The sequence below is a fragment of the Camelus dromedarius genome, chromosome 5 (genome assembly GCF_036321535.1).
Source record: "Camelus dromedarius isolate mCamDro1 chromosome 5, mCamDro1.pat, whole genome shotgun sequence".
NCBI classification, from domain to species: domain Eukaryota; kingdom Metazoa; phylum Chordata; class Mammalia; order Artiodactyla; family Camelidae; genus Camelus; species Camelus dromedarius.
Window position 1 is genome coordinate 81224264 of NC_087440.1, and position 26525 is coordinate 81250788.

Genomic DNA, 26525 nt, shown 5'->3' on the forward strand with positions numbered 1-26525 from the left:
GCTTATTCCTTAACGAAATAAAATTAATTCTGTGTCTTTAATCCATTTTATGACTTCAGTGTCAAATAAAGGATGCTAATCACACTTATTCACTTGATTTCACAAATATTTACCAAGTTCATACATCTTGGAGGTACGGGCCAATAATTAGAGAATTTTTTAAAACAGAATCTTAACAAAATCTATTGCTTTAACGACAAAGACCAAGAGAAACATACTCAACCCCAAAAGGTGGTTAGCCCTTGTCAGTTCTCCCTACAAACATTTTTTTTTCAAATTACACATAAAAAATGATTAGAAAGATGGCTGTGTGGCCATTTACTCCCAAAGATGACAAAGTATTTAAGCAGGCTTAGAGGGAAAACACAAAACAAAATCCTAATTCTCTCTGAGAGTGGAATCCATGGACAAGTTCTCAATGTTGAGAACTCTGAATTTATTTTTTCTTATTAAACAGTCAGTATAAATAATATCCCAAATCATAAAATTCAAATCACAAGTTTGAGAAACTGTTGACCCCTCTCAGCTTCCTCCAGCCCGATCCCCAGGCCCCAGGGGTCTCCCTCCGGCTGGCTTTGTTCCCTCCTCGGCATGCTCATCTCCAAAGGTCTGATCTGCTGTAGGGGCTTCCTAACTGCTCTCCTTCGTCCCACCCTCATTATATGCAAAGCCCGAACTGCCTTTTTAAAAAGTGCTGTGCCATCCTTCCTTTCTCAGGCCCACCTCTCCGCCCATCAGCTACCGCAGAATATTTCCATAAGAGGCAGTGACCACAAGATGGCGAATTACAGTGGGAAGTGCTGAGTGTCTGGAGTCAGGATAGTGAGGCTCTGAGGCTCAGGTCCCAGCTCAGCCACCTGCGAGCTGGGTGACCTGCTGTTTGCAGGTACAGGATGACCTCCCTTAGCCTCAGTTTTCTAAAATTTAACACATGTATAAAATCAATCCCATCAGGTTCTTATAGGAATTAAAACAGGTTGCATATATGATGTCTGTTATACCAAGCCTGGCACACAGCAGGCGCTCAATAAATGTTTGGTTTTCTGCCTCCCACACCAAATCCACAATGGTTTAGGGTTCACAGCAGGGGGGGATAACTAAATTTCAAATCCTTCATACAGGCACACCTCATTTGTTTCTGCTTCACTTCACTGTCCTTTGCGATCAACGGCATTTTTTTTACAGACTGAAGGTTTGTGGCAACCCTGCATCGAGCAAGTCTGTCGGTGCCATTTTCCTAAAAGCATTTGCTTGCTTTGTGCTTCTGTGACACATTTTGGCAATTCTCATAATATTTAAAACTTTGTCACTACTATTATATTTGCTATGGTGATCTGTGATCAGTGATCTTGGATGTTAATACTATGACTCACTGAAGGCTCAGATGACAGTATTTTTATCAATAAAGTATTTTTAAGTCAAGGTATGTACCCTGGGTTTTTAGACATAACGCTATTGCACACTTAAAAGACAGCAGTGTAGTGTAAACATAACTTTTTATATGCACAGGGAAACCAGAAAACTCCTATGACTCGCTTTATTGCGACATTGGCTTTGTTGCGGTGGTCTGTAACTGAACCCGCAGGATCTCCGAGGTCAGCCTGTAATCCTACAGTGCTAAAGAGTTTACATCCATTACACAGCTCATTTTGCAGAAATAGGGAATATTGGGTGGGAAGAGGTATCTGTCATACTCTGTATGAAAGAGTTGTATTAGAGAAATTCAGGTTGGTTTCCCTGTAACTTTGACTTCAATAACAGCGATGACAGAATATTCCCCATGTCTCAGGTGAGGGTAAGAGGGGGTTAGAACTTCAAAAGGTTTGAGTAAAATTCAATTGGAGTTCCCATATACCCAACCTTTCCTTTCTCAAGAACAGCCCCTTAAGAGCCTGGCAGAGTCACTGTTCAAGGGAGGAGTCTCAGGCAGGCAGGCCACAAACGATGGCCAGGACAACTCCTGCAGGATCCAGGGCCCGGGGCATCACACCTTTGTGAGTTCTGAACCCAGATTTTAAAGCACAGAGAACCAAGACCATCTTTTAGCAGGCAGGGAAAGACAATCTTTGGGCGACTTTCTTCTTGAAGGATGAAAGTGGAACAGTGAGATTTCCTGGGAGAAAGAAGCAAGATCTGGAGCAGGGAGGAGACCGCTTTGTTCTCATCAAAGAGGAAAAGAATGTAGGGGGGAAAAAAAACTAATGAGTTGCTGCCAAGAGATTTAAACGCGGATTATGTATCTGGTAGAGAATGCGCACAATTGACTGTTTGGGCCAGCCTGCGGTGAAAACTTTTCCCATTATGATGAGGGAAGGGAGAGCCGGGGCGCCTTACCTTTCAAGTGCTCTGTTCTGCAGAAAGTGTTCAGAGGAGGCTTCTTTTCAGTAAGGAGCAGAGGGAGGCTTCTTTTCAAAGGAATAATGAATGAGACAAAGCTGGAGCAATTCCTGGCCGGCACCACCTTACGCACATTTGCATTTTCTATGGCAGCTGCAGAATGTTTCAGTCCTCTGACAATATTTGGTGCCTTGGAGTCAAAAGCCTGGAATTTATAACATTTCCATCCCAGAGTAGCCTGATAGGTCTCTCAGGCTTCAAGAATGACCTGGTCCAAAGAGTCGAGCTTTGTGATACCCAGAGGTACACCAGGGCCTGGGCAGATGGATGGGGGAGGAGGCGGAAGGCCAGAAAACCACCACCACAAAACTGCTAAATTATGGTCAGAGGGAATGGATACAGAGTGAGCTCCCCTCCCCTCCACACATCCCTTGCCTTGTGACAGTAAAGGGAGGGAGGGTAGCCAATTACTCCGGGGCATCCCTGAGCAACTAGAAGAATATGTTTTGCACTATTCACATACTCTGCACCGTGCTTTCTAAGGGAAATCGCTGATAAATACCTTTTGAATAACATCTGAATGCGGGGTTAAATCACAGAGAAAGGGAACTCCAAAAGAATCCTGGTTTTCACAGGAAATCTAGGGGAAACTACAGATTATAAACTATAAAAAGATACTTTACAATGCAAGCTAATATATAGGGGTGTAAATACTGCAAATCAGTATGCAGCATGTGTAAAAACAGGACTACACAGTTATCAAGAGAAAGTCTTGTGAGGGTGAGGACGAAGAAATTTATTTGTGCGGGCCAGGCACAAATGCAGTTGATAAAGCCTTTACTTAAGTTAATGTCCACAGCACCTCTTTGAGGCAGGTATGCCTATGCCACAATAGGAATGACCAAACGGAAGCTCAGAGAGTTCAGGTAACTTGACCAAGGTCACATAGCTAGTGAGTGGCCCAGGCGAGGTTCTAACCCACGTCTCTTTCTGAGACTTACTGGGATTTGCTCCAGCCTGTAGGAGCTGAGGGGGGGCCCTGGGGATGGGCAAGTGTGGGGTTCTCAGGCTGTGCTCCATCATGTGTCCTCTTGCACGAGGAGCTGAGGCCCAGGGAGACAGAAGGACCTGCCCAAGGGCACCAAAACTCACAGGGGACAGGCCCAAGTCAGGGCAGGGCACCTTGTCTGCCTTCTGGTCTACTTGCAGGGCAGGCTTCTGACAGGCAAGGAGGTGGGGGAGGGCTGGGGATGCCAGTCCCACACTTGGACACCTTAAGATCTTTAGATCTGTTTCATTTTTCTGCTTCCTTACTGTTGTTCCAGACTTGCCTCTTCCTCCCGAGGACCTCACAGCTGCTGCATCCAGCTACCCACCTGCAGGACCAGCTGGGGTCCACTCCACAGCAAGTGTGGGTGGACATGAGGCTGGGCAGGGGGCTGTGGGCCTGGGGAACTCACCAAAGCCCTCCAGAGCACCACCTCCAGGGACAACTCTGCTGGAAGTTGACAGGGGGGAACTCTCTCTATGTGTTTCAATTTCTCTACAAGCAAGAAACCGTGGGAGGGTACCAATTTCTAGCCCCAAAGAATCCTAAGATACTAGACTTAGTTCTCCTTGTAGTTAAAAAAAACCCTTTCGCCTATAAGTCCCACAGTTGCAGAGGAAAATGGAAAGGGAGAGGAAGAGGAGGAAGAAGAGGGGGAGGGGACTGAAGGAGGAGGAAGAGGAGGAAGCCACTAAAATTCTTCTACTTGTTTCCTCTAAGTGCTTCACTACCCCTCACCCGCACTTTTATTCTTGCCAAACTAGATGGGGAGTGTGTGTTGGGGACTGGGAGGTACCAAGTTTGTCAGAGAGACTTGGGTAGATAAACACACTTTGAACATGTCTCAACTTGGACTACCGTGATTACGCAACTCAATCTAAAGAGATAAGTTAGGATTTAAAATGTGCCTCCATGGTTTACAGATGCTTTCTCTAGATGAATTAAAAATCAGCAAGGGTTAGCAATTAATATGGAATTTCGGATGCTTCTCACACTCTCTCTCTGCACCTTTGACACATATGGCAAAGTCTCAAAGATGCTTTGACAATTAATGTGATGCGGACCTTGTGTAAGAAAAAAAATAAAGGTTAAGAATGTGATCAGAGACTGGCCCAGAACACGTGATGCTACTGAATCAGGACACAGGTTTGGCTCTTCCACAGAGACTCCTACAAAGAGTGGGTGTTGCTCTGGTTAATTCAGTGGATAAACAACAGGGGAAGGTCTGGGTGATGTGATGGACAGCTTTTGGAAATGATCTTCTGCTTGGCAAAACACTGCAGTGATCGTTTTCTTCACACGGAAGGAAATGCAAAGAAGTGTCACTAAAACAGGGAGGTAATTATAGGGCATGAATCAAAAAGCTGGGTGACACAGACGAGGAGTAACGAAATTAGTCCCATCGTGGCCTTGAAATCCAGGCTTAACAATTTCAAGAGAAGAACGTGACCTCTCATTTCTGAGTAACAAAGCCACGCACACTTTCCCTGCGTTTTGTTTCCAACCTACACTGTGGGCTTGGAGAACTGCAAACACCAAGCTATGGGGTGATACTCCATCACTCTCCTGGGGTTGCAGCTCAACAGACAAAGAAACAGAACATCTCAAGACTTGGAAGGGATGACCGTGCACTTCTCCAGCAATAATTAAATCTCATCTGGACTAGCATCCCTAGGGCAGCTCGTTCACACACGACCCAAACATTCACCCACCCACTCATCAACCCAAACATTTCCCCAGCTCCTGGTACGTGTCTGGCACAGTGTTAGATGCTGTTCTGTAGGAGAGATCTTTCTTTCATTGAGCCCAACTTTCTTTCTATGACGTTTACCCCATTGGATCCAAATTCCTCCTAGTGGAAGCTGAAGACGGCTGGCACGCTGACCTTCTGAAGGTGTTTCTCCAGATGATACATTTCCAGCTCTTCTGTAGTGACAGGTGGGTCCCCTAGACAGCCTCATCACTTTTCTCCGTATCTCCAAGTGCCCCTTCCACCTGGTCAAAAACTTCCCAGTGAGGCCTGGTCCACACTGAACGCGGGAATTACTGCCCTTATTACTGCCCATAATCATCTTTTCTTAATATAACCTAAAACTACCTACAGCACACTTTTGACCAAAGTAAGTCACTGCTGACGTACTTACAGTAAATGAATTCTTCCCCCCCATTCTGTCTTCCTCAAATCTTTTATGAATGATGGGTTCTATGTTCAGCCTAATTATAGTACAATTCTACTTCTTAATCACCTTCCTTTTTATCTATAAAATCCAGGAGTGTTTAGTGTAACCAGAAGAAGGAAAAAAAAGGAATCTTAGACGTGGAAGTGGTTGGTTTTAATTTTCTGTTGTGATGAAAAATGTGCCAGTCTTACACTGCTTCAAAACAAAGAGCACGTGGTCTGTTGTTTCACACCGTACATCATTGATTTCCTGTTTTTTGACAGCTCTTTCATATTTCCAACATGGATCAATTTCTCCCCCTTGGAGAAGCTGAGGGGGTTGACAAATACGCAGAATGCAGGTCAGCCCCACTTTGCATCGCCCTCCTCTGACAGTGCCTAAGATGCAGGAATCTGTCATGTCTTCTGCCGGCTATTTGGAGATGCAAATAAACAGGAAGCAAATCTGCAAAGACCTCAGACTCCTACTGAGTTCATCGACACTTCACTTCCTAACTAGGAATTAGAGACACAGAACCTCTCAGGAGTTAGAGCAACAGAAATTTATCAGTAGTAGATTTCAAGAGATCCTAAGACTTCTGCTAGTGGAGGACAAACTGGAGACTGAGGGCACCCTAAGAGTTCAGAGGATGAAAAAGAACTCCACGTGGCTCTCTCAGCCATGAGTTTTACTGAGTAAAATAGGTATAATCAGCCCGGCTGCTTAAACATTCAACTTTCAAAGTGAATGTGAAAACAGAACAAAACTGGATGAATGGGAAAAATATTCATGCGATATGCCTACCACATAAGTGCTCAAAGATAACAGAGGCTACTTTCCATTTAAATAAAATAAATGTAGGACACAATGAGGATGAAATGTGCAATGGACAGCATACTGAAGGCAAATGCTGAGATTAAAAACATTCTGAGACCAACTCAGAAAATAGAATGGAAGTCAATAGATAATATGATTTGATATGCAAATAAAATTATAGCTAACTAACGGATTTTTAAAACTCAGACTGTAAATGAGCATTGTTTTTTTATATTTATGAGTGAACCCCTACAGTTTTAAGCTTCTTCTAAGATCTGTCTCCTCCAATTTTTTAGCAAAATAAAGTTTAAAACGGGAAGTGCTGTTATTAGAAAATCTTGTCTTTCAATCCCATATCCATTTTACCACATTAATTTAGCACATCCTTCTATATATTTAGCACGACAATGCTTCATATTGATTTTTTTAATTTAATGTTCTTTAATAAATGACTCTAAGCATAAAGTTGCAGTTTAAGCTTATGCTTTAAAAACACCTAATACCTCACCCTTTTCAATTATACTTACACAAGTAAGTGTATTGAATATGAGGAGCATTTAGAAAACTATTTATGGTTTCCAGGAAATATGTTGCTTACAAGTAAATATAAGCAGTGTAATGTGTAATAATGATGCAACTGGTCTAAATCTTCACATTCACTCTTTATGCTTGACTGAATTGAAACTTGCAACGACACAACAATCTAACAATTAAACTCCTTCAGTGCAAGTTAAAACTGATTTTACTGTGGCTTTGCAGTTCTTCTGCCAACAATTAAATGTACACCACTTTGAATAATGAGATGAATGAAAGATGTCTTAAAAGTTAAAAAAAATTATTGGACGCTATCCAAGCAATGAATAAGCTATTTCTTGCTGTGTGCAAATTCAGCATTTTAGTGGTGGTATTAACATGGTTATGTTAACAAGCTTAACATTCTAAGGATTTTCTAATCTTATAATTGTCTAAAAGGATGAGCTCCCCAAACACCCCACCTTCCCCACCTCCTCCCAGAGCCATTACCAGATCCCCCACAGCCGTTACCAGTTCACTCCTTCCCCAACACTTACTTACCTGGTGAGGAATTCCTGATGATTTCCTTAATTCAAATATATACTGACCACTCTGTACAATTTCTATATCCTTAGCGGTATTTTTCTGCTACGTAGGCATTTTTTTAAATTAAAAGAATAAGCTCACAACATGTGAATAGGGCAACAGGCAAGATACAAATAAAACCTTTTGTTGAGTCAGCACTAAAATCGGTCATTTTCATGAAGACCCTCCATATCTGAAAGGCCAAAACTCTTTAGGGAGGGAGAGGCCATTAATGTATCTTTTGTGAGTCATTAAGTTGCTCTGGAGAAGGAGAAAGAAACATTAGGAGATAAATGATAAGCTTAAATGTTCAGAATTAAAAAAAAAAAAAAAGGTGAAAGCAACAGAAACTTTCTTGAAGTGTTTTGACTCTGTCAACTTTAGAGAAAGTCATCCAAAAAATAAATCTTCAGACCTAGATCAGCAAATGAAAATCGTGTGGGTTTTTCTAACTCCGTGCATGTTAGGCTACAATACTTTATACAAAATATAAAACATGCTGTCATTATTTTTAGAGTGAAGATATTTAAACAAAAAAATTGAAAGGTATGTCTGGGTACACAAGTCCCCTCAATCAGGGTTTACGTGCATTGAGAGCCAACGTGGCTGGCCCGTCTCACAGACCAGACAGAGGCAGATCAGACGCTGAGATTTCTTTGGAAGAAAGGAAGCACAAAACGACACTGGTGCTGGCTCTCAAATTAGGTATATTTTATTAAATTTCCCTTCTCTGAAAAATGAGCACCCAGGAAATTTTCTATAAACCATACTGTCTGATTAGTCGTAAAACCTGTTTCTACCTAAGGTGAGAGACGATTACAGTATTTTTTCTATAAACTGATTTTGGATTGGTGCCTAATACCAGAGAGCACAGATACTACATAAATCCATATACGTAAATTTTGAGAACAATCTGTTGTCATAAACATTGTTGTGGGACATCCTCAATTTACAGGGCGTGAATCTAGCTAGTACTGTAAAGTTTAAGGACCCCCACTGTAAAGTAACAAAGTCATAAAAGTCAAGGTCACTCACTGGGGAACTAACTGTTCTTTTAACCATTAGACATGGAGAAAGATTAGAAAAGGGGAAATTCCTAAAAAGTTGGTAGAAGTGTAAATTGGAACAGAATCTAGAATTGGAAGGCAACTGGGCAATATCTATATTAAAAGCATTAAAATATGCATATTCTTTAACAAGAAATTCCTGGGAGTTCGAGGTTTACAGATGTTAGCCACTATATATAAAAATAGATTTTTTTAAAAAGTTTCTTTTGTATAGCACAGGGAACTATGTTCAATATCTTGCAATAACCTATAACTGAAAAAAAAAGCAAGCGAATATATGCATGTATATCCATGACTGGAATACTGTGCTGTACACCAGAGAAGGACCCATTGTAATTGACTGTACCTCAATAAAAATAAAAATAAAATAAAAATAATAAATTGAAAAAAAAAAAGGGATGAAAGAAGAAATTTCATGTCTAGGAGAGAGGGGCATGGGCAACATAACCATCAAAACAGGTAACAGGACTCTTCTGAAGAAGTATGGGCAAGAAATCCAGTGCACTAGCCTCCCTCCCTTTCCAGATCTGGAGTCTGAAGGCTACGCTGGTAAAAGCTGGGAAGTAAAGGAAGCTGACTGGGTGTGGCCAGGCCGGCCTCGGGGACCCTTCCAAGAACAGCTGAGTGCCATTTCACAGAAATGAAGTTCCAAGAACTGTCAACGACCCTTGTGCAGCTCAGCAGAATGAGGTAGAAGAAAGAGCTCCTGATAACCAGCTCTTCAGACGTATTATAAAGATGACAGAGGCAGACTCTAGGTGGGTCGGGCAGACCGCTCAGTGATACAGTGATTCTGACTTTCTGTTACAACAAGGATGATCTGGGTATTTAAAATTGATAAACCCAACTAGTCAGTGCACAGGGAGGGGGGAACTGCTTTTTCTTTCATGGAGAAGTTACAAAGTCAGCACAGAGAGTTCCCACATAACCTGCACTCAGGCTGCCCGAGGTCAGCATCTTCTGTGACTATGGTACGTTTGTCACAACTAAGGAACCAACATTTGTGCATTACTGTAATTGAACTGCACACTTTATTCCTGTTTCACTAGTTTTTCCCTAATGTCCTTTTTCTGTTCCAGGAACCCATCCAAGATACCCCATTACCCATTTGGTCATCATGTCTTCCCAGCCTCCTCTGGTCTGTTCACAGTTTCTCAGACTTTCCTTGTTTTTTTTTTTTAATGACCTGACAGCTTTGAAGACTGTTAGTCAGGTATTTTGAAGAATGTTCCACCCACTCTTTGGGGACCAAACCTTGTCTAATGTTTTTCCTCTGATTACACTGGAATTATGGGTTTGGGGCAGGAAGACAACAGAGGTGAAGTGACAATTTCTCGACATCATATCAAAGGTACAAACTGTCAACTAAACATCACAGGTGATGTTAGCTTTGATCACGTGGCTGAGGTAGTGTTTGCCAGGTTTTCCACAGTAAACTTTCTTTTCCACCCTTTTCCCATACTCTTCTCTCTGGAAGTAAGAGCAGCCACGCAAGGGGTGGGGAGGTAAACTCCAACTCCTTGAATGATGAATGTCTACATAAATTACCTGGAATTCTTCTGTATGGGAAATCTGTCTCTACTCTCATTTATGTATTTGAGCATTTATTTATTTATATCAGTGTGGATTCATATATATGTATTTTATATTTCAGGTTATAACCCAATACTATGTTATTTATTTTGTTGCTCAAATTGTCCCAGCTTTGGCCACTGGGAGCAAATTCAGACTGGCTCTGGTATACCTTTGACATCCTTGTTTTTTGAACACTTCCTTACTTTCTGTTTCTCTATATTTTTGTCAGTGAAATGCCTTATCTAAGAAAAGGGCTGTTATGGGATGGACTGTGTGTTGTCCCCGTCCCCTCCCTCCACACAAAATGTCACATTAAAGTCCTGGTCACCCGTACTTCAGAATGGGACCTGATCTGGGAACAGTCATCGGAGATGTAATTAGCGAAGAGGGGGTCATACTGGCATAGGTTGGTCCCCTAATCCAGTGTAACCGATGTCCTTATCGAAAGGGGACATTTGGAGACAGTACACAGGAAGATGAAGGCAGAGAGCTGGGTGATACTTCTAAGCCATAGATTGTCAGCCATGTACCAGAAGCCAGGCAGGAGGCATGGAACAGACTCTCCCTCCCAGCCCCAAAGGGAACCAACCCTGCCCACCCCTTGATCTTGTATTGCTAGCCTCCACAACTGTGAGAAGTTAAATTTCTGTTGTTTAAGTGTCTCAGCTGTTACGTTGTTACAGCAGCTCTAACACACTAAGATGAGAGCTAGTGTCACTGAAATCTGCATTTCAATTAAAAATAATTCACAAAGGTGGTATCCCAGAAGCACGTTTAGAGGAACACCCCAACAAACATCCACAAGGGTAGACCAGAAGGCAGGGACGCGAGTCTCTGTGCTACAATACTCAACATTGTATTTGGATGTGAACAAGGTTCGGGGGCAGTGTTTTCAGAGACCTCATTTTCCCTGCAGAGTTCCCAGCCACCTGCAGCTTGGTTCAGAGCCCTACTTCCCAGGCACACCTGCAAGTTCTGGCAATAACCACCCACCCAGTATAATCACCATCTTCAGCATGCTAAGTACCAGCTCCGTGAAAGCGCCTCCCAGGTGCCCCGCACAGCAATCCTGTAGGGCTGACAGGTGATTCCCTGCATCACAGCCAACCCGGCCAGATCCTGTCAAGTTGGCATTTGGGTCCCTGCTGAATGACCTGCTTTGTCCCAGTTCCATCTTCCCCAAGTCACGTCAGCAAGTGGCCCGATGACTTAGAAGGGAATTGAATACATCACTGTCAGCTATACAAACACTGTACAATCATCCAGCATTTAGGACCCTAAGTACGATCAGACACACTAGAGGATGCTCAAGCAAACTCTAAGCTTTCAGATGAAGGGATTATAGTCCCCAGGAGAGAAAAAGTGACTTCTTTTTACAGAGTTAAGACCGAAGAGGTAGGCTGGAATCTCATAGTTTTCTCACTCTACATCCAGTAACCTTTATGGAGGGGAAATAGAAGCTCCAGCATAGGTAGATACAGAAACTATTTTTTTTTTAACTCAGTTCACTAGGAGAAGAGGAACTGGATGTGACAGACCCGGAAAACTTCAGATCTGAAGTTTCCGTTTGGAAATTATTTTCACTACAAAAGTTCCAGTTTGTCTGCATTTTTATGCCTCTACTAAAAAATCAAATGAAGTCATTAAGCTTAGGCCAGCTCAGAAAGCCTCTCGCCTGAGTATGCATTCCTCCTGCAACCCCGAGGGCTCTGTTCTAATCCTTCAAATTATTAAATAATTACTGTGTTTCCCCTGGGGTCATGTTTGGCAACAAAATACTAGTCTAAATGAACCAATGATAAGACCCAGTGACTAACACTTATGGTCTTAACTTCTTCAAACTAAAAGGATATGAAACACTTCCGAGGTACAAACTGGGAGGAAGGGAAGGGTTTACTGTGGGGTCTGGCGAGATACAAGAGCAGAATGACAAAGGAACACGAGACTCCGGGAACCATTCCAGTAGCAAGGGTCACCCCCTCCCCCACTGACTGTGTATGTCGGCAAGTCTCCACCCCAATCCCGGTTCTCTCCCATTTCAGCAGTGGCTCCGGCCACAAGGAGAAAACCAAGCATATGGCTTTGCCCTTCTGGACAATTCTACAATGTTGGCTGAGCTGCTCTGGAAAATCCCATTTTATCTCCTACAGCTATATGACCTCAAGTTGTCATTTCCAGTAAAGTATGCGTCCACTGATTTTTATGAACATACCCCAAAGCTGCTACAATCTTTTTTTTTCCCCCTCAAATCTTTCAAACCAACTGTAGTTGCTATGTAGGGCTATTTGTTTCTAAGGCAACAGCGTATATCTAAGTACTAATGGCCTGTCCTTTTGCCAGGCAACAAACAGCCTTGTGATGCAACTGCACCTGTCTCGGCTACGCGTTACTATGGAGACGCTGCGGTTGCTATGGCTACCATCACGCTAATCGCCTAGCAAAGGCAGACATACAGCAGTCTTCTCAGAGAGCCCAGCTGTTCCTCCCTGTCTCTTGCTGAAGCCTGATTGTCTAGGGCCTGTGATGGAATGCTTCTCAACTGAGATGCACAAGAACTTCATTAATGCTGTTTTAGATGATCACTTTGTGTTCCCTTCTGCAAAACAAACACCAGACTAGGGAAAGAATCTGCAATGATGTGGACTGTGAATTTACTGAAATCTATGCATTCCTCCTTGACATGAACTTGAAGTCCAAGGATCATGTCTCTTAACTGGGTGGTTAAACATTTCTATACATTAAACAAAAAAAAATTTTTTTTGGTAGAATTGAAGAACAGATTTCAAACCCAAGCACCATGTAAGAGAAAACCAATTTTAAAGTTTGGTTTTCTGTTACGTGGTTATTTTTTTTAATCTAACATTAACGCCCCCCTCCTTTTTTTTTTTCAAATGACAGGCCATGCATCCTCCCCTCCAATTACATCTCTGTAAAAAATGGCACCCGTGACCTCAGTCTCAAAACAAATGGGCATCTGAAGAGCGAAGTCTCTATTGTTCTTTGCTCTTTTCCTTAAAGAGCCAAACACCCAGTAACCACAACAAAGTGATCGCTCTGGAGCACCGTCTACATGGAGACGGGGATGACAACAGCGGAGTGGGTCCTTCCGTGAAACACCTGGAGCCACTCCTGCTCAGATGATGGGAAGACGGACTCGCTTACCTGACTCATTCCTGGACTCTCATCCTGACAAACCGCCACACACTGAGACGTTAAAGCTTTCGACTTTCCTTTGTAAATGTTTCTACCCGGGAAGACATTATTTCACCCACCACGATGCCCTTCTGGAAGGAAACACATTCCTCCAAAGCAGCAGAAGCGGTAAGGTTTGCAGAAAATACAATGGACATGCCTGCAAGACTGCTTGACTTCTTTCTCACTTATCTAGTTATTTTTAAAATCATACAGCCTATTAGATTAGTTTCAGTGCCTGTCCCTGCCAAAATAATGCAACTTCAGTAGACAAAAAAAAAAAAAAAAAAGAATAGTCTGGATGGCTTACCTTTGATATGCCTGAGGAGAGGCAGGAGGTGTATTGAACACATTCGAGTGTGGGTGATAAGGTGTCTTTTTCAAAGCCTGAATTAGATTTTGTCTATACTCTGGGTCTATGCACCACAATGACCCTTTCCCGATACTCTGCAAAAAAATTGAAATACAGAAGTGATTAATATAAAGACAGTAAGTATTTTGCAGCAAGTAGATGTAGATTTATTATCATAGTTACTTATGTTTAAAAGCCATTCTCTTCTTTCTTCACTGTTTGCCAGCCTTAATTACAATATTATACTCTGACAGCAGAATACCATACGATGCACTTCCGTCTACTCCTATGAAGTTTGACAAAATGAACAAGTTATTTGCAGGTGATGTTGATACAATAATATTGTAATTTTTCTATCCTACAGACCAAAACCCTTTATTATTTTTCAGTGTCAAATTTGAAGAACATGTGTCTTCTCTTCTAAAAGTGAGTTTTAAATGTGTCAGGTTTCAAGGGTTGAGGGGAAAAGAGGGCCAGAGACACCCTCAAAATTCTGTCCCTGCTTTAAATATTTGACAGTTACGTTTTCAAACCATATGACAGGGTGCCACTTTACAAAAAGAGAAAAGTAATCCACTTGTTTTTTTCCTACTTACAAAAGAACGACATTTAAGCTTCCAATGGAATTCTGGAATAACCTTCCCGAAGACACAAAAGAGCCCAGGCAGCAGTGGTAACCCTAAGCCAGAATCCAGTATTTATTTTTTGGATGCCTCAGTTCCCAGGATTCTGCTCCAGACCCGACTCTTCAGAAGTTAAACTTCAAAATGCAAATTTTATTGAGCTGTCTCCATGGAAGAGGGAGACGTGCTCTGAGGCCCACTCTCAGTTGGAAGCTTTCGTTCTGTGCAGAGCATTTTATAAAGCAAATGTGAGGTCTTCCTCTAGGCCCGCTGGCAGTGGCGGCAGACCGATGGGCGGCCCCTGCTCTGGCTGCACGCTTGCAAGTGACTGAATGTACCCAAGCTGCTTGATAAGGTCATTTGTAAATATTTACTGATTTGGAGAGAAAAGAAGTCAAATTATATCAACGCGGGCCCACCCCATGCCTCCAGCCAACTGACTCTTATTTTCACAACTATTTGATGACAGAAAGATTTAGAAAGCAAATAAGAAAATCATGTAACTATTACATGGGGGAAAGTCCAAGAAAATCCCTCAGAAGGAGAACTAAAAATAAGTGATTCCTAAAATCTTTAAAGAAGTTTTAATAATCTGTATTCCAGTCATCAGTTTACCAAATAGTTTACTTACAGTTATTTCATTCACAGACCCCGTTAAAATTCTTTACTATCTACAGCCTTGGTGCACTGGGCATAGGGAACCGCTCAAAGCAGAGTCAAAGGTCAGGGACTGGAGTCTCTGATCACCCCCGTCACCCACCCCCTCTGGTGCAGGCCTGACCCCAAAGCCAATCCCAGTCAGGCTGACCTACCTCGGCTTAATACCAAAGTTCCTAGTTTAACCATCTGGATGTTTAAAGACATGAAAGATTTCAACTTTGGAAAAGTCAACATCCCTACGTGGCCTTCCCTAGCATGTGTATATTTTCAAGTCCAAAATAGTTTAGGGGGATGGATGAGATTTTCTGGGTAAAGCAGGCAGGCCATCAGTGATCAGCCCTGTACCCTCCATTCTGTCCTTTGGGGAAAGCTACAGACACGCTTAGAAGAGAACGAAAGCCGAGGGGTGGAGAGGTGTTGGGAGGAGGGGCCGGGCCACTAACCACCAAATCTGGACACTGTAAAACCAACCATGAAAGCAGGGATACTGCTGGGCTGCAGTGGTCCCGGCCCGACTCCTTCAAAGGCTGCCAGGGGGCCCGCCTTTCTGATCCACTAGAAGACAAGTCCCCAGACCAGCTCCTGGGAGGGCCAAGGGCCCATGTGCAACCCAAACGTTTCTGCAATGAGATTATCTCAGTTCTGGGAACCACAGGGCTTTTCTTTTCATCAAGCTGGCTTTCAGGGTGGGGCCGTTTAACCTTACAGGGAATAAAAAATATGACAAAGAAATGAAGGGAAATAACAATAAGCCAAGAACGTGGTTTCTCCTAATCCCAAGCATCTTGTTTATTACACTGCACTACTGTTGACCAAAAGAGGAAAAAATACCGCAGGATGGGGGTGGGTGGGGTCCACAAGGTAACTGATCCAGGTACAAGAGGGAGGCAGAGTTAGAATAAGAACGGGTGTTCTTTCCTGTGTGGCCTTGGGCAAATCACAGTCCCACAGAAAGTCCTGGCTTCCTCATTGGCAAAACAAAGACCCCCTGCTCCCTTAGAGCCAGGTGTGGGGCCCAGCCAAGGCATGACTGGAAATACCCAGAATAGTGGAGAACCTACAGGCACTCAGTATCTGGGGGGCAAGGGTCAGGAACAGAAGAAAGGGAACAGAGCTGGCTGTGCAATGCCTTTCAATATCTGATTTTCCCACAGCCGTCCATCAAAAAAGCAGTGCCCAATTCCAGCAGGGCAGTGGGAGGGCCTCCAGCAAACGGACCTGGCGTTAGCAGTTCCCTTCATTCCCCCTTGATTTCCGCCAGCCCCCCACCTGCCTTCCATGCACCCCTCACCCCCTGTCACTTGCCCCGTGCTCCCAACAAGCTCCCCGCTGCTGCAAGTTTTCTTCTGCCCAGGTCTTCGCACGCTGGGCATCAAGCTGAGGTTTCACTCCGAACCTGGTCAGCACGTAGTCAGGGCCACCGCTCACCGCGGGCGGGCATCCGCCTGCGCTTTGAGTCATCACAATCCCCACCTTCATCAGTTCTGCATGTTCCGGCCGGGGTGGTCTGGAACTGCCGACAGATTTTTTTCACGGACCAGACAGCAATTTCAATATCTCACACTTAGAATTTCCAGAGAGAAAAAAATTTTTAAAAGCATCTTCAGGACATACCCATGGGGACACTGTTGGTCCCGCTAATCCCTTTAGTGATTTTACAGTGGACAGTTCTAGGCGGAGCTTGAAAGGAGCAAGAAAAGGGCTGCCACTGCATCTTTTTTCTTTTTTTAAATTCTTTAACTTCTTTTTTTTTAATTGAAGTATAGTTGAATTACAATGTTCTGTTAATTTCTGGTGAACAGCATAGTGGTTCATTTATACATACGTATATATTCATGTTCTTTTCCATGATAGGCCATTACAAGGTACTGAATATAGTTCCCTGTGCTGTACAGTAGGACCTTGCTGTTTATCTATTTTATATATAGGAGTTAGTATTGGCACTGCATCTTATTTGCAAGCGTTCTCCTTGGTTTCAGGTAACAGTCAGAATAGTAAAAAGGTTGACTTGAAAACTTTTAAAATGGAAATATGCAGAGGAGAGAATGCTCAAGTTTATTCGGCCAGGAAAAATTACATTTAATGCCCCTAACAGGGGGGAGAGGGATGTAATGTGATTAGTGTTGTGTAATAAGTTTGAGGGTCAAAGCTTTCAGAATTATCTGCATCTCATCTAAAGGATATGATTTTCTTTCTTTTACCATAATAACTGTGAGGACCATGCACTATTAAATGTTAAGTAACTCAAAATAAGGAATTTCTTCCCTTATGGAAGAAAGATCTCCATGCAAAGATACATTTTCATCTTTAAAAAATATATTTTAATATATATGTACATATATGTATTTAAGACAAAAACATATCTGTGAAGGAAGACCTTTCTTACACACACACACACACACACACACACACAGCTTGAGAAAACTAATGTGAAAAGTAAAAGGAAAAAATGAGTGAAAACATATAGATGAGGCCAAGTTGTTGTTTTAATTAAAAATCACCTGGGGAATAACACCCAACTCCTTGTTAGCAATAAAAACATCAGTTCATAACAGGGGAAAAGACAAGGAGAACCTATATTGCAGAAAGAACTGTTCTGTGAGAAAGGTTAGAGAAAAGAGGTAAGAGTAACATCTAAATTAAATCTTACATCTAAAGATAATGTGTTTTTCTCTGAGAGGGCTGGGCCCTGGGGGGTCCCTGGCAGCTCCTACAGCTCTCCAGACCCGCACGGCAGCCCTGGTCAGTCTGCCACACACTGGGCTGTGCGTTCCTGAGGATACGTATCATATTTTAAACATTATTTACAAACTCGGCCATGATACATTAACGGGACATGAAATCAAGGTAATGGGTCACAATCAGCACTGCCTTCGTGGAACAGAATAGAACCAAACCGAATAGACTGGAAAGTATCTGTACTAAAGCGACATGCTGAGAATTGTGTAGGTGAGTACACACGTGTGTTGGTGTACACTGGATTACAAGGTAGCACACGCTTCTAAGAAAACGGTTTCCATTTCCTTCCTCCTCATGGCTTCTGAGGGAGAAAGCCCTCTTCTGGAAGTGAAGGCGGCCCTCCCTCCTTGTGATGCCCAGCGCGGGGGAGGGGCTGTGCTTGGGGAAGGGGGTTAATGAGGCAGGACCCATATCAAAATGGGCCAGGGAGCTGGGTATGCATTTGTGGTGAATTTGAAACAAGCCCTTTTGATGTTTTTGATATGCTGTCTCCAAGGGTGTTACCAACACTACCCACTCCTGTCCTTTCCCTCACCCATATGGTACCCACTGCATGCCAGGCACCCGGGGGTGCACTAGTGAATACAAAACAATACAGAAAGGCAGCTGCTCTCTTGAAGCCTGGATTCTGGAGGGAGAAGGAGACAGTAAGGAAAGAAAGACACAAGCAAGATCATCACAGACTGTAATGCCTGCTGTGAAGGAAATAGAGTGGTGAGTTAGAAGACAGGAACTTGCTGCCGTGTGAAAAATAAATGGGTCGGAAATGGAAGAGGACCCGCTGATGCCACAGCCCAGGCCCGAGGTGACCAGGTGGCAGCAGTGGACGGACAAAGGAGGACAGCTTCAGGATGTAATCTGGAGAACCAACCAGACTTGGTGATGGATTAGAAGTGGCAGGTAAAGAAAAGAGAATAATGGTTTGAGATGAGTAAGTAACTAGGTCACAGATTGGGAGGGGGGAATCCAGAGCTCATGTGAACATATAACCTTTGAGATGTCTGTGTATTAAGAACCACTGATTAAGGTACCTGAAAGGACTTGCTGGACACAAGCCACTATCTCCCCTCTGCTGTCCCCTCACTGACCCCAACCTTTATAGCCAAAGCTCATGCACACAGAAAGGCTGATCTGAGACAGACTGGCTTTAGAGGTTTAACATCAACTGACTCTTCTACAGTAGGGGTTGATAAACGTTTTCTTAAAGGGTCAGAGTAAATATTTTAGTCTTTGTAGGCCATAAGGTCTCTGTTGCAACCACTCATCTCCGCCGTTGCAGAGCCAAAGTAACCACAGACGTAACTGAACAGATGTGGCTGAGCTTCTATGATATTTTATTTACAAAAACATAGGCCATCGTTGGCTGCTCCCTCCCTATGGCTCCTACACTTGAACCCAGGGTTTGAACTCAAAGTTCCTTTGTTTTGAGAACCTAAAATCAGGTAAGGGGTCTTCAGGGGTGAAGAGAGTGGGCTGGGTCCTGTGGGGTTGGGGGTGGGTGCCAATGATGATCTAAATCATGTGCTCCAAGGCAGGAAAGGGGGACGTGTAGGGGGATGGGGGAGGGAGGACTTACGGGCTCTCACTGGAGGAGGTAAGCTCATCACTAATAAGAACACATACTGGCATTTTTGAGCTGCACCTGACAGCACTGTGTGTGAAATCACTGTGCAGGTGCAGCTCACTCTCCCTTTCTGGGGCTCGGTCTCTCATCCATAAATTAGTTGGTCAGATTAAGTCATCCCACAGGCTTGTAACTCTATGCTTTGAGAATGTGTTACTGCAGATTACTTAGTACACATACGGCTTTAATCCCCCACCTCCTTCCTGGCTTCCCAACACCACCATTTTTCTGTTCTGTTCTGAGTGGGTATGAAACACACGCAAAGTCAGCTAGAAGCACATTACTGAGTCTTCAAAGAGTAGCCCTTACTTGGTTGGCATGGACACTAGAGTCAGAGACACTTGGGACCAAGCCTTGTCTGGATTTCCCAGCTGTGTGGCTTTGGGCACGTTACTTAACTGCTCTGAGCTTCAGTTTCCTCATTTATAAAATGGGAGTGATATAACAATACCTGCTTCACAGGGCTGTTGCAAAGATTAAATGAGGTAATACTGTGCATGGCACATAACAAAAGCTCAACAAATACTGCTCTCCTGATCACGATGGTAGAAATGTTAAATAGCCAGCTTTCCTTGACACCAAGCTCCAAAACATGCAGGCCCTGCCCTGCTGGAGGAGTACTTGCCGAATTGTGACATAATGCAAACTTCATCTAAAAAAAAGAATCACATGTGGCAATTTGTTTTCCACCGTCTGATGGTGCTTTCCTTGGTCCGAAGGAAGCACTTTATATCGGACGTACTAAGGTAGAGATGGAAATGAAAGGCTCAAAATAGAACAAAGCCAAGACCTAGGCATGGGAGTAATGCCGGAAGGGATCAGAGACTTTGAGGAAGCCTCTTGCTTTGAGTCATCACTTTGTGCAATGAGGCCCAGGTGCCAGGCCCTGTGGCAGCCCAGCTTTTCCCAAGGGAGTTCTTGCCCTTCAGAGCTTAAACCCGCCACCTCCTTGGGTGGAAAGGCCCTGCCCTCCATGCTGCCCTGGAGCAGGCAGGGAATAACGCCCACGTGGGCAGAGCTGGGACCGGCAAAAGGAACCCGCCTTGGATAGGGGAAGTGTCTCCCGATGGGGGGCTGGGCCTCCAAGGCCTCCCTACTCTTCTCAGGACCTGTGGGCTCAGGCTGGAAACGGGATCTGATAAGCTCCACTCAGTCTGTACCAAACGACACTTGTAGCTTCACAGATAAGGACCTGAAGCTGACATTTTTCATCAAGTTGCTATTCTACCCAACATACAGGTGTTCTCCCAGGATCTAGAAGGCAGGCTTAAAATGGAAACAGCCTAGGTTCGCCTCACTACGAGCACCTCGCTTACCCCCTGGGGCACCCTATGCAGCTCCCCACACGCTGGTCCTGCATTTCTGCTCCCACCTTCCTCCTCCAACTGCTGCCTCCTCCTCTACCCTGGCTCCAGCCGAGGCTCTTCAGGACCAAGGGAACCAAGGAGGAAGGAGGGAAGCAAGGAGGGCTGGGGGCTGGCAGAGGGGTTAGCAAGGGGGAAAGAGATAGGGGAGGGGACATAGGGGGCCTGGGAAAGAGGAGGGCTGGGGATTGGAAGAGGGAAGGCGGGATGGAGGTTGGGATGAAGGGTGGGCAGGTGCTGATACCCTCAGAGCAGCAGGTCCCCCATTCCCACAAAACTCATCCTCAGCCCCAGACCAGGCCAGAATCCAGACTTCAGTGGGTCACAAACCCATTCAAACTTCCGTGGCCCTGAAGAAGGGATGCCCTCTGTGCCTCATTTTGAAGCAGGCCATTTAACAACACTTGTAACCATGACGCAAGGCAGGGTCCATTTTTTAGGGTGTGGAACCTCCAGAGGAGGACAGATGACACACCACGATAAAAAGACTGCGTGCGTTGGCCCACGGGCTATAAGACAACAGAGGAGGAAAAGGACGAGCCCTGCGGGGGAAGGGGCTGAAACCTCCCGCGCACGCGCACGGCCTGTATTAGGCCAGCCCCTCCCACGGGCCCACCCAGTGCCCACCCCCTGCTCAGCGCAGCCCCGCCCACCCGGGTCCGCCCGCTAGAGCGCGCGGCCTCTCGGAGACCGTGTCCTCACCCCGCCTCCTCTTACTTCCCCACCAGAGTCCCAGGACAGAGCCCCACTTTCTGAGCCTCACGGTCCCCGGGACCTTCAAGATGGTGAGAGGCAAACGCTCCTCACTGACTAACCAGTGAGTGGGGCAAGAAGCCCTGCCGGGGCTTCCCAGGGAGCATTCCAGAACGCAGCCCCGCACGTGGTTCCCGCGCAACAAGGGATCCACCTGCGTGGTTCTCTCTGCGCCGCTCGCCTGCTGTGAGGCTACCAGGGACAAACCACATGTCCTCGCGGACAGTGTCTTCAGCAGAGGTCATACTCTTCTCCAAGTTAAGTTGGGCTTATAAGGGGACACCACATAGAATACACCTCACACCACACCCAACGTGAAAAAGACACTCAGGCTAATTCTCCTCCCTGTCACTGACAGTCACAGGAGAGGTGGGGCAATACTGGAAAAAAACACATAGAACGGAGAAGAGTTATTCCAACAAGTGCCAGTAAAATCACACCACAACAAAATGCTTAGCGAGTGATTCCTAAAGGACTTTTTTGTCCTAACATTCTATAATGTATAATCTAAAGACATCAGGGGATTTAACAATTTTAAAACTATTAGGATAATCTGAAGAACTAACCAAGTACATGAAGGAGGAAAGGAGAGAGGGAGAAAGACCTAAACTGGTCACAAAGAATTTTTTTTCTACATACATCATTGTTTCCCACAGCAAAATAGACAAGTACTCCAGAATAAAGCTTTTTTAAAAAAAGTCACATTAGACATTTGGATTTCCTGAACTGTTTGTAATGTTTTAAATGCCCACTTGAACCTCTAAATACTTTTGTTTGTTTGTTTGTTTTCCAAACGCAGAGAGATGAAAAAGAGAAATGATATCCTTGGTCCAGGCAGGACTCTCTCTCAAGACCTTGGCCCCACTGCCTCCATCGAGCTCCATTCCGGGGAGCGGCCCCTACAGGCAGGGAGAGCAGCCTCCGTGCCTCGAGGACCACCCTAGCTTGCTGACATCAGGAGCTGGACACAGAGCCCCTGAGACTCACAGCCACTGACTATTTCAAACTCACAACAGGTGTCTCCTCTGAATATCAGATACACAAATCTCCTCCACTCCTGCAATCGCCTTGCTATTATTTTACAGATGTATTCCAAAAACTAGGGAAATGGAAAGCAAGATTACCATGTCACTTGTACAATATCCAGATACCTGACCTCTGTGATGAAGCTCTTCCACCAGAGCACCTCAGCTGTCTCTGAAACCCTCCTCCCTTCAATGAATGTCCCTGGAGGTGGGGGCAAGGGAACACAGGTGGGACAGGTGGGGAAGGAACTTTTTAGATGGGAGGAAATGCTTCATCTATAGTGGAGAAGCTGGACAGATTGCCTATATGTGTTAAGTCAATGCAGTAAGAATCAATAATTTCTTTGCATTAACACCTAAATAAAACCAAAAGAGCAACCAAGATTAGCCTAAAACTAAATTGGTGTTTAGGAGAAACCTGGCAGGTGAAGATGGGTGGGGGTGGGAATGGCAGGAGGAGGCCAGTTGATTGGAATTTACAGGGCTTTTGTTCTACAGGAAATCTCTCTGCTGGGTGCCGCCCCGTTTCTTCTCCTGCCCGCCACTCTCGAAGGCTGGCAGAGCTAGTAAGTGTTTGTTTGGGTTGAAATGAGTTATTTTTTGTATTCTCTAGACTATTGTTTACCAACTGCCAAAGGCAGTCAGGAGCTGGTGCACTAACAACAAGCAATAATAAAATGATCAAAACACCTGCAATATCCCTACTTATAAATATGGTCAACCTCGACATTGGGAAGTTCTAATAAAGGAAAGGGAACACACACACACACACACACACGCACGCACGCACGCGCGCACGCACGCGCGCGCGCAGACGCGTGCCATGCACCCTCATACTCCAAGTCAGAAAGTCAAAGAACTGGCATCTTTAAAATCATTGCTTTTATCCAATTAAATCTTGGGATTCTCCCAATTAGTCACCAGTCTGTCCTTTCGGGCCCTTTAGCGAATAAGGGTCAACTATTCTCTCCCTTCTTTTCTAATTTTTTTTTTGATGTGTGTTATATACTTTTGCATTCCTCTTCTCTCTCTTTTTTAATTGAAGTACAGTCAAGTACAATGTGTCCATTTCTGGTGTACAGCACAATGTCCCAGTCATGCATATACATACATATATTCGTTTTCATATTTTTTTCATCAAAGGTTATTACAAGATACTGAACACAGTTCCTTGTACTATGCAGAAGACACTTTTTAAAACTCTATTTTTATACATAGTGGCTAACATTCGAAAATCTCAAACTCCCAAATTTATCCCTTCCCACCCCCTTTCCCCAGTAACCATAAGACTGTTTACTAAGTCTTAGGGATCTGTTTCTGTTTTGTAGATGAGTTCATAGTGTCCCTATTTTTCTTTTCTTTTTTTTTTTTTAAAGATTCCTATTCTCTCCTTTCTGAAATCTCACAATATTACCTGGGCAGGCTGAGAAGGAATATGGACACAGAAGTTCAAAAAAATTACACTCCCAAAACACACAGGGAATATAAAGAGCTGGTGGTTTTATATACTTGTAATACCGGCCATGCTACATCACTTCGAAGAGTGAAATTACTACTCAAATGAAATCAGAATATTGTGGCATCAAACCATTCTCTCTCTCTGTCTTTCTCTCCCCCACCCCATACACACACAGAACATATACAGATAAATAAATAAATTCTACATGACCATTTAACAGCTAAGAACTTTAATACAGAAACAAAGATATGCAAATTTACAAAGTTTTATTTGTCACCTGATATAAAACAGGAAAGGATGATATGTGATAAAGTTTGGAATGTGGATATATTCCTTTTTTTAAATTTTTAAATACCAGTTGTCTGCATCACACCCACAACCTTAAAATTGCATAAGCAAATTGCAAGGAGGCTACATGGGAGAATAACAGACATATACTAAATTGTCTTTTTCATGTCTTTTTTTTTTTTAATTTAAAAGGCAAACTGACAAAGCTAGTAGATATGAGGGAAAGTAAAACTCATCATTCATTACACTGATATAAAAACTCAGATATTTCAAAAGTTCAAGTCCAGGAAAGGATTTTATAAAACAACTGAAGTGGAGAGGGGAGAAGGTGACAGCCAGCTTCAGCTCTGGATGGAACTTGCACCCTTTCTGGTACCTCTACTTTCTTTAAAATGATTCAAATGCTGCAAATGATAATTAATGCAATGCTGTTTTATGAAAGGTGACGAAGGCACCTGTGGGTCTGACGGAGACACCCGTGGTTGGATTACAACTGGCCCACTCATGCCACTTTATCTGCTGGTTGTCAGCAGTTACTCATGTATTTTTAAATGTCCCAATATGATCTTATCTAATTGGCACAGATAATTTGATCACCTTATTTCCATACCTAAAAGTTGGTGAATGTGCCTAGCTAGGTGAGGGTTACAGTTATAAGGTGTGTACGGACTGGGCCGGAGTTTAAGGAGTTTAATGGTAAAGGCCTTTTATTTTTTTTTTTAATTTATGTTAACAATCTTAAAGACCCTATCTCTAGGTAGAACATACACTCTGGGTGGCTGGGAGGCTGGCTGGTTTTGTAAAGAGTAGCCATTGGCCATGGGACCAACCAGTCACCCACTCTCCCTGGTGGTCCACAAGAGGCCTCTACTAGGAGGTCCCAGGCTGGGAAGTCAGCTTTTTGCCACAGCATTTTGCTATGAGCAACTCGGCCCACTTTGAAGGAGAAATTGCCTTTACAGTAGCTCTGATTCTAGCACAAGGATTCCAACAGCCAAGGAGACGCTGTCAGTAAATGGTGTCTGAGCACAGCCCAGGCCCTGACGTCGTGGCATCCGCCACGAAGATAAATCTGAAAGCATCCCTGACCCAAGTCGGGGAATCAACAGTGACCAAATGACACTGTGAGATTCCTTTTAAATTCTTACAGGTGCTGGTCAAGATATGGACAGAACCGGTGGGGGCACTGGGGGCAGAGGGTGTGGCCGAACTTGTTGCTGGAGGAGTGAGGGTGTTGAGCAGAACTGCAGGTAAGCAGTGGCTAACCCAGAACTCCAAAAGAACACAGGTCTGGCCAAGCTTGAGGCAGAGACAGGGGAGGGGAGATGGAGTTAGAGAATGAACAAGCCTGCGATTAATGCTGAGGAAAAATGTAAGTGAACAGGGTTCCCCCAAAGACTCGCTGACCTGGACCCTAGGAACCATGTGAAATCACATGAAAACCTTGGCGAGGCCTCAGCTACCTGGCCTCCCACTGGGTCTCCCTGAGACCCATTTCTGAGCACAGTTTACCCCTGAACAGCGCACAGGTTAGGGGCACTGACCACCTACAGCCGGCACTGCTGAAGCCCTTGTAAAACCCTTGAGTCCCCCCAAACTCAACTGCTAACACCCTACTGTTGACCTTCAGAAGCCTTACCAATACCCTATACAACTAACACCTATTTTGTATGTCTCCTAATTTTTTTCAATATTTCTACGCTACACGGTTCATCTGTGAATCTTTTCAAATTGTCACGAGTCTCCAAAATTTTTCCAATATATTTAATGAAAAAATCTGCCTACAAGTAAACCCATGCAGCTCAAACACATATTGTTCAAAGGTCAGCTGTATTTAAAAGGCAAATTACATTGGTTCTCCACCTCATCATCACATCATCCTCAGATTATGCTCCTGTGATGTCCTGCAAAGGGGCGGAGCTGCCAACCTCAGTAAATGCATCTCTCTTCCTCAAACTGCTGAGCTTTGGTGACAAGGTGATGTGTGTCACCTGGAAAGGCCAGTGTCAAACTTGAGCACTGGTCACTATGGGGATTCACCTGGGCCACCAGCACAGTGACCTAGAAGATTTGGGCCACAGGGGCAACACACCTGTTTCTGGACACTCCTCAGCTCACCTGTGACCTCACTGCAGCCTGAGGGGCAGAACACAGAGAACAGTCCTCTAGAGATTCATCCAGAAGGTCAAATGAGGTTCATTAATAACTGACAATTATACAAGGCGACTTGATAGCCAAGCAGAGGACCGAAGGAGAAAGTTTGCCAGGGGTTCTGAATTACCTGATTACAGCGCATGGAGGGAGACCCCCAGTTTAGACACTACCCAGCACAATTCATCTCAGTGT

General features: G+C 44.1%; 1 protein-coding gene across 9 annotated transcripts in view; it reads right to left on the reverse strand.

The window, feature by feature from the left end:
• The window catches only part of FOXN3 (forkhead box N3), a 366752-nt gene that overhangs the window by 150743 nt on the left and 189484 nt on the right, over positions 1 to 26525 (reverse strand). For all 9 annotated transcript variants that reach the window (XM_064486179.1, XM_031454169.2, XM_031454168.2 and 6 more), the window contains one exon: positions 13603 to 13739. In XM_064486179.1, coding sequence (XP_064342249.1) covers positions 13603 to 13739 — 137 coding nt within the window. The remainder of the gene's footprint in view (positions 1 to 13602; positions 13740 to 26525) is intronic.